At 38.7% G+C, this 15561-nt stretch overlaps 1 protein-coding gene across 1 annotated transcript in view; it reads right to left on the minus strand.

Annotated features, from left to right (window-relative positions):
* The window catches only part of LOC309832710 (ATP-binding cassette sub-family A member 17-like), a gene marked incomplete at both ends in the record, with an annotated part of 91510 nt that overhangs the window by 26441 nt on the left and 49508 nt on the right, over positions 1-15561 (minus strand). Inside the window, 3 exon segments of the mRNA XM_082670694.1 lie at positions 5702-5800; positions 12679-12829; positions 15062-15272. Of these exon segments, the coding sequence (XP_082526820.1) occupies positions 5702-5800; positions 12679-12829; positions 15062-15272 (461 nt within the window).

Genomic DNA, 15561 nt, shown 5'->3' on the forward strand with positions numbered 1-15561 from the left:
TCATTCATCCATGAGGTGAGCAACATTTTTGTTCGATTGAGTAACATTTTTTTAATACTGGAAGAGTATTTCCTCAAATTCTATTCTTAATGAAATTGCTTCAGATATGACATACTTTTAAGCTTAATTCACACTATTAACATTTTCTCAGTCGTTACTTTTTTAATCTAGACAATCAAAGCAATAAATTAAACCCCAATTTATAGTGTTTATCAATTTCCATGTTGTAAATACTCTCACCATGATTGATTTCAAATTATCAACATAACATTTCCATCATACAGATGTAAGTAGATGTAAAAATAACCTCAAGAGCACTGATAATAGTAAAATGTAGCCAAATCATGAGGAAATGAAGTTTTTATTATTACCTTTTATTATTACCTTTTGTGATTATTGTGATTGATAATAAGAAATATGTATTTGATCTTTGTCCTGGTTCTGGAATAGAGCGCCTAAAATCCTTATAAATTTCTAAGTGATGAGAGCCATAAAAGTGTCTTTTGTTATCTTAATGGGTGACTTTTGGAAAGCACCAAAGGATGGGGGTTGGTTGCCATGGGAAAAAAAAACAAGTGATTAGAGGGTTAGAACTTTTGACCACCTTCACCCAATTCCCCCACCCCTACCTCCAACCTCTGGCAACCACAAATCTGTTCTGTGTTTCTATGAGGTGTTTTTTTTTTTAAGATTCCACATATAAGTAAGATCATACAGTGTTTGTCTTTCTGTGTCTGACTTATTTCACTGAGCATAATGCCCTCAAGGCCTATCCATGTTGTTGCAAGTGTCAGGATTCCTTTTTTTTTTTTTTTATGGCCAAATAGTGTGTGTGTGTGTGTGTGTGTGTGTGTGTGTGTGTGTGTGTTTATCAATCACATTTTCTTTATCCATTCCCCTGCTGATGGACACTTAGGTTGTTTCTACAACTTGGCCATTATAAATAATGCTGCAATGAACATGGGGGTGCAGATATCTCTTTGAGGTAGTGAGTATATTTCCTTCAGATATATACCCATAAGTGGAATTGTTGGATCATATGGTAGTTCTATTTTTTTAAATTAATTTATTTATTTTTGGCTGCATTGGGTCTTCGTTGCTGCGCTCAGGCTTTCTCTAGTTGTGGCGAGCAGGGACTACTCTTCATTGCAGCGTATGGGCTTCTTATTGCGGTGGCTTCTCTTGTTGTGGAGCACGGGCTCTAGGCACATGGGCTTCAGTAGTTGTGGCATGTGGGCTCAGTAGTTGTGGCTCATCGGCTCTAGAGCACAGGCTCAGTAGTTGTGGCGTGCAGGCTTAGTTGCTCCGTGGCATGTGGGATCTTCCTGGACCAGGGCTCAACCCTGTGTCCCCTGCATTGGCAGGTGGATTCTTAACCACTGCGCCACCAGGAAAGTCCCTCTATTTTTAATTTTTTGAGGAACCTTCAATATCAGTGTTTATAGTGGCTGCACCATTTTACATTCCGACCAACAGAACACAAGGGTTCCCTTTTCTCCACATCCTGGCCAAAGCTTGTTATCTCCAGTCGCTCTGCCATTCTAACAGGTGTGAGGTGTTATCTCATAGTGGTTTTGATTTGCATTTCCCTAATGATTAGTGATGTCTAACACCTTTTCATGTATCTGTTGGCCATCTGAATATATTCTTTGGAAAAAAAGTCTATCCAGGCCCTTTGCCCATTTAAAAATTGGATTGTTTTTTCTTTTTTGCTATTGAGTTGTATGAATTCTTTATATATTTTGGATACAAACCCCTTATCATATAAGTGTCTGCGAATACTTTCTCCCATTCAGTAGGTTGTCTTTTAATTTTGTTGATCATTTTGTTTGCTGTGCAGAGCTTTTTTATTTTGATGTAGTTCTACCTGTTTATTTTCCTTCTGTTGCTTGTGCTAATGTCCTCCCTCTGATTGTGAGCTGGACCTAGTGACTAACTTCTAATGAACAGAATATAGCGAAAGTGATAAAAATGTCACTTCCAAGATTAGGTTACAAAATGAATGTAGCTTCCATCTTGGTCACGTTTTCTCTCTTTCTCTGATCACTCACTGTGGGGGAAGCCAGTTGCCATATCACAAGGTCACTCCAGCAACCTGGGAAGAGGCCCACATGGTGAAGAACTGAGGCCAATAGATACCAAGGAACTGAGGTCAGCCAGCAACAACAGGAGTGAACTTGGAAGTGGAGACTGCAGCGCTGGCTAACAGCTTGACTACAACCACCTCCCAGGAGACCCTCAGCCAGAACCACCTATCTACCAGCTCCTGGACTCCTGACCCACAGAAACTGTGAGGTAATAAATGTTTGTTGTTTCAAGGCCGCTAAGTTTTAGGGTAATTTGTTATGCAGCAATAGATAATGAATACAAGCCAAAAAGAGAGTATAACAGACATGAGCACCTGAAAGGGAAAAATCATGCATAAGTAGTAGTCCCAGGAGGAGTGGAAAGATAGGAAAGATCAGAAGAGAGATTGGTTGAGAATTTTCCAAAACTGACCAATATCAGGAAACACATTGTGAAAAGTGGTAAAAATCCTAAGCAGAGGAACACAAAGAAAACCACACAAAGGCACATCACTGTAAAAATGTTGAAAACCTAAAACAAAGAAAAAACAATATTAAAAGCAGCCAGAGGGCTTCCCTGGTGGTGCAGTGGTCGAGAGTCCGCCTGCCGATGCAGGGGACGCGGGTTTGTGCCCCGGTCCAGGAGGATCCCACGTGCCGCGGAGCGGCTGGGCCCGTGGGCCATGGCTGCTGGGCCTGCACGTCCGGAGACTGTGCTCCACAGTGGGAGAGGCCGCAGCAGTGAGAGGCCCGTGTACCGCCAAAAAAAAAAAAAAAAAAAAGCAGCCAGAGGTAAAGGACAGATTGCATTAAAAGTATAATAATAATACTGGCAGCTGACATATCAGTGGACATAATGGAAGCCAGAAGACAATAGAATGGAATGGATAAGCAAAAGTGATCTATCCATATGATAGAGTACTATTCAGAAATAAAAAAGAACAAGTATTTATTATAAACACCACAACATGAATGAACCTCCAAAAATTCTTCTAAGTGAAAGAAGCCAGACATAAAATACATATTATATGATTTTCTACATATGAATCCAAATGATTCCATTCTTATGAAATGCCCAGAATAGGTAAATATATAAAAACAGAAAGTAAACTAGTGGTTGCCTTGGGCTAGAGTTGGGAACAAGGAACGTTTGCTAATGAACATGAAAAATCTTTTCAGAGTGATGAAAATGTTCTAATATTGGATTTTGGTTACGGTCACACAACTCTGTAAATTTACTAAAAGCCATCAAACTTCATGGTATGAATTAATGATTAATGTTACAGTATGTAAATTATACCTCAGTAAATCTGTTTTAAAAAGAAGACAATAGAATTACATTGTAGAAGTGTTTAAAAAACCCTGCTAAAGTAAAATTCTATATCAAGGAAAAATTCCTTCAAAAACGAAGGCCAAAAATATATTTTCAGGCAAACAAAAACTCTGAGACTTTATCACCAGAAAATCTGCGCTAAAGGAAATAGATATTGTTTAGGCAGGAAGAAAACAGTTCTAGGTGGAAGCTTAAGGGTGAATGAAGGTTTAAAGAAAAATGCAAAGGGTAAATATGTGCTAAATTTATTTTAAATTAATTTTTATTGGAGTATAGCTGCTTTACAATGCTGTGTTAGTTTCTGCTGTACAGCAAAGTGAATCAGCTACACATATACATATATCCCTTCTTTTTTGGATTTCCTTCCCATTTAGGTCACCACAGAGCATTGAGTAGAGTTCCCTGTGCTATACAGTAGGTTCTCATTAGTTATCTATTTTATACATAGTATCAATAGTGTATATATGTATATATATATGTCCCAATCTCCCAATTCATCCCACCCCCCCTCCTCCACCGGTATCCATAGGTTTGTTCTCTATTTCTGTGTCTCTATTTCTACTTTGCAAATAAGTTCATCTGTATCATTTTTCTAGATTCCACATATAAGCGAGATTATAAATATGTGCTAAATTTAAATGAATACCGATTGCACAAAAAACAATAATGTATTATGGGTTTTTAAAAATACACAGAATTGCAATAGTTGAACGAAATAGCACATATCTCTGTAAGTAGAATAAATGGAATTTAAGTGTGCTATGTACCTTGCATTGTCTGGAATGTGATAAATGTACTAGTTTATTGTAAACTTTAATAAGTTAAAAATGCACATTGTAATCTTAGGATAACCACCAAGAGAACAGAAAAATAACTTACAAATTCTAAACTAACAGAGGAGAAAATATAAAGTAAAAAAAAAAAAAAAACCCCACTAAATCAATCCAAAAGACCAGAAAGGAAATAAGAGAATATGGAATTGGTGGGATAAATAGAAAACACTGAATAACATGGTAGATTCAAAACCAAATGAACTAGAATTTTTCTTAGTTGTAAAGGACCAAAGCTTCTATTTAAAAAGTAAAGATAGACAAATTAATGTTTTTTTAAACTTCAGCTATATTCTGTTTATAAGAAATACACCTAAAATATATGGCTACAGTTAGAATAAATGCAAAAGGATGGACAAGGAAAATATCCTTCAAAAATCAGGGAGAAATAAAATCATTTCCAGACCAAAATAACTGACAGTGTTTGGCACCAGCATAAAAACAGTAAAGGACGTGGTACAGAATGTACTGCAGGCAGAAGGAAAGTTACTGGAGAAGCACGAGGAGAAAACAGAAAGAGCTAACTATGTACATGAATTTAAATGACCATTGTCTTCCCCAAACAACAATAATGTTTTGTGGAGTTAAAAAAGAGAATTAAAATATATAATAATAGTATATAAGTTGGTGATGGTGGAATGTGTATGAATAAAATTCAAGTGTTCCAAGGTCTTAGTATTTTCCAGAAGCAGAGGAAAGATACTAATTCACCTGAGACTTTGATAAATTACATATGTGTATCTCAATATCTAGGCTTACCACTAAAATAAGAATATATAGTTTCCAGTTAGTGTGGGGTAGGGAGGAAAATATAGAGTGAGAAAAAATAATCCAGAAAAGGGAGAGAATAAGCCATATAGACTAAGCGGGACTAGTATAAAATATAAAATGATAGATATAAATTTTAATATATCATAAGTAATACTCGTAAATAGCCTACATATTCCATTTAGAAGACAAATATTACCAGACTGGGTAAAATACTCACCTGTTCTTCTTGCCACTTTATGGCCTAGTGTGGCCTCTTGGGTAGTTTACCTGGAATGCCCCCTCAAAGCCTTCCTAGCACTGAGCCAGCATCCCTGCTTCATTACGTTCAAATAGCTTGGTGGATGAATCAGCCAATCTCAGAGCTGCCCTAACTTGGGAAATCTTTTTAAATGAAATAATAAACCTTCCTAATAAACCAGCTGAGTGTGGGTTATCTGTTACTTACAATCAAAAGTATCCCAACTGGTATAATATTTTTTTTTATTTTCATTCCTAGAAATTTATGTTAAAATTTTGTTTGTTGGGTGATATTACATTCAATATTTTCTGCATTAACCAATATCCCTATTACTGGAAGTACTAGTCAGAGGCTGGAAGACCATTCAGTGAGGATGTTATAGAAAGGATTCAAGCACAGGGCAATGTTTAAGATCCCTTCCAACCCTAAGATTCCTGGAGTCTATAGTTTTGTACTTGCTTACCGAATGACGACTTCTTCCATAGTGGTGACGGAGGCCCCAAAGCCGGCAATGCCCAGCTCTTCCTGCCTCAGTTCCAAGTCAGTAAATAGAGATTCAAACCTGGGATGGAAAAACAGTTTTATTCCTCAAAGGTGGAAGGTGAATCCCTCATTATCACCATTGGCTTTCTACAGAGGAAAAAGCATGGGCTATGGAGTCTAGAATATTTTTGTTCAAATCTCAACTCGGTCCCTCTCTTGCTTCATGCCTCTGAACTTGAACAATGAACATAATAGCATTTACTTCAAAAACTTTCTGTAAGGGGCTTCCCTGGTGGCACAGTGGTTGAGAGTCCGCCTGCCGATGCAGGGGACACGGGTTCGTGCCCCGGTCTGGGAGGATTCCACATGCCGCAGAGCGGCTGGGCCCGTGAGCCATGGCCATTGAGCCTGCGCGTGCGGAGCCTGTACTCCACAATGGGAGAGGCCGCAACAGTGAGAGGCCTGCATACAGCAAAAAAAAAAAGAAAAAAAAACTTTCTGTAAGGATAAATCAAACATACATCTAGCACATTGCAGATACAAAGTAAATATTAATTAATCTCTTTTATTTTGAGCAAGAAGAAATAACAGTACTATTTTTGGAGTGCTTACTAAATGCCAGGGGCCATTCTAAGCCCTTTTCCATTTATTAACTCTGTGAATCCTCTCAACAGCTCGCTGAGGACAGTGCTGAGAAGGTAAATAACTTCCGTGGGAGCCTGGCAACAACTGGACTGGAAGTCAGCCACACCTACTAGATTGCCCATAGTAGTCAGCCTGCCACAACAGAAGAGCACACATAGCTCACATAGGAAACACCTGCAGAGCATAGAGCACTGGTGACCAGACAGGAATGCACCGCTGGGATGCATAGGATGTGATGTCCCCTACCTAAGGCCACTTCTCCAAGATCAGGAAATGTAACCAATCTATCAAAAACGTAAAAATAAAAACAGCTGGAATTAGGCAAAATGAGGTGACAGAAGAATATTTTTCAAATGAAGGAACAAGATAAAACCCCAGAAACAGAACTAAGTGAAGTCGCTTAACTGATAAAGAGTTCAAGGTAATTATCCTAAAGATGCTCAAAGAATTCAGGAGAAATATGGGTGAACACAGTGAAAAGTTTAACAAGGGGTTAGAAAATATGAAGAAGAACCAAACAGAGCTGAAGAATACAATAATTGAAGTAAAAAATACACTAGAAGGAATCAACAGTAGATTAAACAATACAGAAAAATGGATCAGCTAACTGGAAGACAGAGTAATGGAAATCACTCAAGCTGAAATAGAAATAAGAATTTTTTAAAATGAGGACAGTTTAAGAGACTTCTTAGACAATATCAAGTGTACTAACATTCACATTACAGGGGTCCCAGAAGGAAAAGAGAGAGAGATAAAGGGACTGAGGACATATTTGAAGACATAATAGCTGAAAACTTCCCTAACCTGGGAAGGGAAACAGATATTCAGGTTCAGGAAGTAAGAGAGTCCCAAACAGGACCAACCCAAAGAAGACCACACCAAAACACATTGTAGTTAATATGGCAAAAATTAAAGACAACGAGAAAATATTAAAAGCAGCAAGGGAAAAGCAACAAGTTATGTAAAAGGGGACTCCCATAAGGCTATCAGGTGACTTTCAGCAGAACCTTTGCAGGCTAGAAGGGAGTGGCACAATATTTTTAAAATGATGAAAGGGAAAAACCTACAACCAATAATACTCTACCCAGAAAGGCTGTCATTCAGATTTAACGGGGAGATCAAAAGTGTTACAGACAATAAAAGCTAAAAGAGTTCAGCACCACAAAACTAGCTTTACAAGAAATGTTAAAGGGACTTCTCTAAGCAAAAAGAAAAGGTCACAAGTAGAAATGTGAAAATTATGAAAGGAAAAATCTCATTAGTAAAGGCAAATATACAGTAAAGGTACTAAGTCAACCACTTATAATGCTATTAGGAAGGTTAAAAGACAAAAGTAGTATAATCATCTATATCCACAATAAGTAGTTAAGGGATATACAAAACAAAAAGATGTAAAATATGATGTCAAAAACAGTAAACATTGGTGGGGGGAAGTAAAAATGCAGGGTTGTTAAAATATGTTCCAACTTAAGAGATCAGCAACTTGAAATTATAGATATAGATATATAGATATAGTTTGCTATATATTAACCTCATGGTAACCACAAACCTAAAATCTGTAATAGATATACTCACAAAAAAGGGAAAGGAATCCAAATAGAACAATAAAGATAGTCATCAAATCACAAGGAAAGAGAGCAAAAGAAGAAGAAAGAAACAAAAAAGAACTACAAAACAACCCCCAAACAATTAACAAATGGCAATAAGTACAAAGCTATCAATAATTACTTTCAATGTAAATGGTCTAAATACTCCCATCAAAAGACAGAGTGGCTGAATGGATACAAAAACAAGACCCATTTATACATTGCCTACTAGAGACTTCAGATCTAAATACACACACAGACTAAAAATGAGGGGATGGAAAAAGGTATTCCATGCTAATGGAAATAAAAAGAAAGCCAGGGTAGCAATACTTATATCAGACAAAATAGACTTTAAAATGAAGACAGTAACAAGAGACAAAGAAGTACATTATATAATGATGAAGGGATCAATCCAAGAAGAAGATATAACAATTGTAAATATATATGCACCCAATATAGGATCACCTAAATACATAAAGCAAATATTGACAGACATAAAGGGAGACATTGATAGTAACACAATAATACTAGGGGACTTTAACTCCCCACTTACATCAATGAACAGACCATCCAGACAGAAAATCAATAAGGAAACTCTGGGCTTAAATGACACATTACACCAGATGGACTCTCTTTCTCTGTGTGTGTATATATATATATACATACATATATATATATATATATATATATATATATATATATATATATATATATATGGAACATTCCATCCAAAAGAAGCAGAGTACACATTCTTTTCAAGTTCACATGGAATATTCTCCAGGATAGATCAAATGCCAGGCCAAAAAACAAGTCTCGGTAAGTTTAAGAAAACTGAAATCATATCAAGCATCTTTTCTGACCAAAACACTATGAGACTAGAAATCAACTACACGAAAAAAACTGCAAAAACCACAAACACCTGGAGGCTAAACAATATGCTACTAAACAACGAATGAGTCACTGAAGAAATCAAAGAAGAAATTAAAAAATACCTGGAGACAAATGAAAATGAAAACACAATAATCCAAAATGTACATGATACAGCAAAGGCAGTTCTAGAGGGAAGTTTATAGTGATACAAGCCTACCTCAGGAAACAAGAAAAATCTCAAATAAACAATCTAAACTTACACCTAAAGGAACCAGAAGAAGAAAAATAAACAAACCCAAAGTTAGTAGAAGAAAATAAATCATAAATATTAGAGCAGAAATAAATGAAATAAAGACAAAAAATAGAAAATAATCAATAAAACTAAGAACAGTTTCTTTGAAAAGATAAAAAAATTGATAAGCCTTTAGCCAGACTCATCAAGAAAATAAGAGAGAGGGCCCAAATCAATAAAATCAGAAATGAAAAAGGAGAAGTTACAATGGACACCACAGAAACACAAAGGAATATAAGACATTACTATGAACAGTTATACACCAATAACATGGACAACCTAGAAGAAATGGACAAATTCACAGAAATGTACAATCTCCCAAGACTGAAACAGGAAGAAATAGAAAATATGAACAGACCAATTACCAGTAATGAAATTGAATCAATAAAAAACAAAACAAAACAAAACAAACCTCCCAACAAACAAAAGTCCAGGACCAGATGTCTTCACAGGTGAATTCTACCAAACATTTAGAGAAGAAAAATCCTTCTCAAACTATTCCAAAAAATTGCAGAGGAAGTAATGCTTCCAAACTCTATCTACAAGGCCCTGATACCAAAACCAGACAAAGATACAGCACAAAAAAAGAAAATTATAGGCCAATATCACTAATGAACATAGATGCAAAAATCCTCAACAAAATATTAGCAAACTGAATTCAACAACACATTAAAAGGTTCATACACCATGATCAAGTGGGATTTATCCCAGGGATGCAAGGTTGGTTCAATATCGGCAAATCAATCAATGTGATGCACCACATTAACAAACTAGAGAATAAAACCATATGATCATCTCAATAGATGCAGAAAAAGCTTTTGGACAAAATTCAACATCCATTTATGATAAAAACTCTCCACAGCGTGGATATAGAGGGACCATTCATCAACATAATAGGGCCATATATGATAAGCCCACAGCTGACATCATACTTGACAGTGAAAAGCTGAAAGCACTTCCTCTCAGATCAGGAGTAAGACAAGGATGCCCACTCTCACCACTTTCATTCAACATAATATTAGAAGTGCTGGCCACAGCAATCAGACAAGAAAAAGAAATAAAAGGAATCCAAACTGGAAAGGAAGAAGTAAAACTGTCACTGTTTGCAGATGACATGATACTGTACATAAAAATTCGAAAGATGCTACCAGAAAACTACTAGAGTTCATCAATGAATTTGGTAAAGTTGCAGGATACAAAATTAATACACAGAAATCTGTTGCATTTCTATACACTAACAACGAAAGATCTGAAAGAGAAATTAAAGAAACAATCCCATTTACCATCACATCAAAAGAATAAAATACTTGGGGATAAACCTACCTAAGGAGTCAAAAGACCTGTACTAAGAAAACTATAAGATGCTGATGAAAGAATTCGAAGGTGACACAAACAGATGGAAAAATATACCATGTTCTTGGATAGGCAGAATCAATACTGTGAAAATGACTATACATAGAAAATCCTCAAGATGCCACAAAAAAAACTACTCATCAATGAATTTGGTAAAAGTTGCAGGATACAAAATTAATAGACAGAAATCTACTGTGTTTCTATACACTTACAACAAATTATCAGAAAGAGAAATGAAGGAAACAATCCCGTTTACTGTCACATAAAAAAGAACACAATACCTAAGAATAAACCTACCTAGGGAGATAAAAGACCTGTACTTGGAAAACTATGAGACACTGATGAAAGGAATTCAAGACAACACAAAGTGGTGGATATACTGTGTTCATGGATTGGAAGAATTATTATTATTAAAATGACCATACTACCCAAGGCAATCTACAGATTCAATGCAATCTCTATCAAAATACCAATGACATTTTTGACAGAACTAGAACAAATAAGTCTAAAATTTGTATGGAAACACAAAAGGCCCCAAATAGCCAAAGCAATCTTTAGAAAGAAGTCTAGAGCTGGAGGTATCATGCAAAGCTACAGTAATCAAAACAATATGGTACTGGCACAAAAACAGACAAATAAACCAATGAAACAGAATACAGAACCCAGAAATAAACCTATGCACCTATGGTCAATTAATTTACAACAAAGGAGGCAAGAATAGGCAATGGGGAAAACACAGTCTCTTAATTAAGTTGTGCTGGGAAAACTGGACAACTACATGTAAAAGAGTGAAATTAGAACATTTTCTCACATCATATACAAAAGTAAACTCAAAATAGATTAATGATCTAAATGTAAGACCAGAAGTCATAAAACTCCTAGAAGAAAACATAGGCAGGACACTTTTTGACATAAATCGTAACAATATATTTTTGGATCTGTCTCCTAAGGCAAAGGAAACAAAAGCAAAAATAAACAAATGGGACCTAATTAAACTTAAAAGCTTTTGCACAGCAAAGGAAACTATTGACAAACAAAAAGATAAACTACTGAATGGGAAAAAATATTTGCAAATAGTATATGACTGATAAGGGGTTAATATCCAAAATATATAAACAGCTCATTCAACTCAATATCAAAGAAAAAACAACCTGATTTTAAAATGGGCAGAAGATCTGAATAGGCATTTTTCCAGTTTGGATGGAAGGGTGTGAAAGCCACTGTGAAGTAGACTAAGTAATGCATGGGTGATGAGATAAAGCAGGCAACATGCTTAGCCCATTTTAAGAGAGTTTTGATTGTGCAGGGTTGCAGGGCATGGAGTGGTGGCTGGAAAGACAGGTAGGCTCAAGAGAGTGTTTTTCCAGATCACACTAATATGTTCATGGAAATGACCCAAAGAGAGAGAAGTTGGTGATGTAGATGAGAGAGGAAATTATCAAACAAGTGAACTCTTGAGAAGGTGAGGTGGGTGGGTACTTGAGCTGGTGTTGAAGCAAGCAAGTTTGTAGGTTTGTGACAGGGATAAAATAGAGTTCTTGTTGGATGGTGTTTATTTTCTCAATGAAGTATAAGGTAAGATTCCTCTCTGAAAGCAACATGAGGACTGAGGAGAGGGAGAGAGGGAAGTGTTGGGAACCAATTTGAGGTCTAAGATAATTACAGGGCTGACTTCTGCTCCCACCCCACATCAGAAATCCACTTATAACTTTATAGTCAGCCTTCCATATCCAAATGTTCCACATCCACAGATTTAACCAAATGGGGATAGTGTAGTACCATAGTAACCTATTTATTGAAAAAAATCTGTGTATAAGTGGACCCACACAGTTCAAACCTGTGTGGTTCAAGGGTCAACTGTAATTTAAAGGAAAATCAAGTAAAATCTTCATCTGAGCTCAGTTACTTGGGTGCATGTAATTAGAGTTCACACAATCAAGGGCCCCTCTAAAGCCATCTCAAAGAATTTGATTTTAACCTGAAGGCTACTGGGAACCATCAAGGGTTTTTAAGGAGAAGGAAACATGATCAGAGTCCTGTATTTTCAAGTGCACTCTGGCTGGGGTGTGGTGTCTTTCTAGGAAATACCAAAGGCCTAGGGATCCAGACCATTACAGCTTCCAGTGCCCTTGGCGAGGACAGGGATAGGAGAGACAACTGTACACTCAGTACATGCAAACAATTACTCCAGACGTCTCAGGTATGGCATACTTGTGCACGCTCTCTTTAGGAAGTATAAATGTTATTTCTTCTCCAGTGCTAGACTGGAAAATTGCATTTGGTGTGTGTTGATAAATCAGATGAGAAATCTTCTCCATGTTACAGTGAGGTTTTTTCACTAAAGTCATATAATATCCTGCACCTGAAACAACATTTAAAAGATCATGAAACAGTTTTACCCTTTTCAGTCACATTTAGCATTCTATATCCTAGAACAGGATAGCTCCACAGGACAGGGAAGCTGGTGAGCCCTGCAGACTTGAATTTAAACCACAGTGAACTTGCCTTTGAAGGTCTATAATGCTACTCTTGAGTCTTACCTTCTACTCCATAGTTGGGAGGTGATAATAGCACATTTAGCAATGCTAGGCAAAATAAAGGAGGGTTGTATTAAGGGCAACACTCTCTTTAAGTGATAACTAATGTGGGGAAGTGAAAACTTAGTAGGTAGGGGCCTTGGACATTAAGGTTAAGAACAAGTATACCTCTATCATAATTAAATTATGTTTTTGAGGATACATACCTTATGGTATTCTAAACATTCTTTCAGAAATTACTAGTAACACTTGTTACTACACTGCTTGCAATGCACTCATTCAACAAACATTCACTGAGCTCTTATGATGTGACAAGCACTCTTCTAGGTACTGAGCACATAGCAGTGGACCAAATAGTCAAAGATCCCTACTCTCAAGGGGCTTTCATTAAAGGGATGTGAGACAGATAATAAGATAAATAAGTAAAATTTAGAGTATATTAGTGACAAGTGCTAAGGCGAAAGATGAACAGGGGAGGGGATACAGAGTATTGGGGATTGTGACTTTAAACAGGGTCACAAGGAAGGCCTTACTGAAAATGTGACATCTGTAAAAGGACTGAAGACCTAAGGAAGAGGAGAAGCCATGACAATATGTGGCCCGGAGGAAGAAGCAGGCCCAGTATGCTGGATAAGAAAGGGGGCCATGAGGCAGGAGCAGACCAAAGCAGCTGAAGAACTTTAGGAAATGTGGTCAGGGTAATAGGACCAGGCAAAGCAAGGCCTTTGGGCCACTCCCAAGACTCTGCCTTTTCCTTTCAGTGGGACAGGAAGTCATTGGTGGACTGAGCAGAAGAGTGACACACTCATTCTGACAAATGGGCAGAGGCCAGGGGTGGGTTAGAAGCAACTGCAATAATGCAGGTAGAGGGACGGCAGCCTGGACCAGGACGCTAACAAGTGGTAGAGGTGGGAGGAAAGCAAGTTCACTAGCGTTTGCAGGTGGATCAGTTATGGGCTATGAGAGACAGAGGATCAGGGAGCCCCCAAGGTTCTGGCCAAGCACCTAGAAGAATGGAGCTGCCGGGCTTCCCTGGTGGCGCAGTGGTTGAGAGTCCTCTTGCCGATGCAGGGGACACGGGTTCGTGCCCCGGTCCAGGAAGATCCCACATGCCGCGGGGCAGCTATGCCCGTGAGCCATGGCCGCTGAACCTGTGTGTCCAGAGCCTGTGCTCCGCAATGGGAGAGGCCACAACAGTGAGAGGCCCACATATAGCAAAAAAAAAAAAACAGAAAAAAAAGAATGGAGCTGCCTTTACTGTGGGGGAGATGGTTTGGCAGTAAAGAGCTGGAGCTCAGCTCTGCACAGGTTTTGGACAAGTCTTTCAGGTCTGTTCACCGTCTATGTGGATGTGTGGAGTAGGCAGTTAAATACACAAATCTGGAGTTCAGTTGAGAGGTCCAGCCAGAGATACATACGTTTTTCAGCCAGGTAAGTATTTAAAGTCAGGACACTGGATGAGATCACTAAGTCAGTGGGCAGAGGAAGAAAAGTAAAGCAACCAAGGCATTTCCATGTTTAGAAGTAGAAGTGATGCAAAGGAGCATTCAGAGACATAAGAGGGAAACACAGAGGTCTGGGGGTCCAGGAAAACAAGGGGAGGATGTTTGTGGTGGGATGCTGATGAGGAGCACACCCAGTTGTGGAAATAACAACTCGCACTTTTGCATGCACTAGCTCCCACTTTGAGGAACATGGTATCTTAATCTCCGTTTTATAGATCAGAAAACTAAGGCCAAAAAAGGATGAACTAACTTGGTAGAAAGGATGAAGAGGGAGTAAACTACCAGAGTGGAACTCAAACACAGGCCTTCTAACTCCAAGTCTCAGAGATTTTTTCTGCTTCATTCCTTCTTCGTTCTCACAAGCCCCTCTGCCTGGGGCCTCGGGTCTCTACCCACAGGTAGCAGAACAGGATGTCTAGAGAAGACCTCTCCCTGCCTGATCTCAGGGGCCCTTCAGGAACGTTACCAATGGATACTTTCTCCAGCACACTGGGCCAGCAACGCTGACCCCACACAGAATGGAGTTTCGGCTGCCTGCCCGGGGCCGCTCACCATATTTCTGCTTCAGGAACAGAGATGACCCGCAGCACTGCAGCTCCCCCTTGGCCATGATGGCGATGCGGTCCCCCAGCAGGTTGGCCTCATCCATGAAGTGGGTGGTCAGCAGGATGGTGCGGTCACTTTTGTGCTGCTGAGGAAGGTCCCAGATGGCCCTCCTGGAGATGGCGTCAACGCCTGAGGTTGGCTCATCCAGCATCAGCACCTGAAGGGCAGAGGAATGACCTTGTGATGACGGCAGAGTCACGTCCCAGGCCCCGGCTGGCTGCACTGCAGGCCCTATGTGACTGGAGGTCAATGAAGATTCAGCAGTACCACCCACACGAGACTGCCCATCCAGGGTGTCCAGAGCTGAGGTGCCTGGGCCATGGCTGAAGGGCCTGCAGCCAGCCCAGGCCAAGTGGGAACTATAAAGTGATACTTCTGGGCCCTGCTGACCCAACGTGTTTGTCTACTGCATGTGGGGGCCCTGACCTGTGTCTTTAAGGAAGCCA

Source organism: Grampus griseus, assembly GCF_964374135.1.
Source record: "Grampus griseus genome assembly, chromosome: 14".
In the NCBI taxonomy this organism is placed as follows: domain Eukaryota; kingdom Metazoa; phylum Chordata; class Mammalia; order Artiodactyla; family Delphinidae; genus Grampus; species Grampus griseus.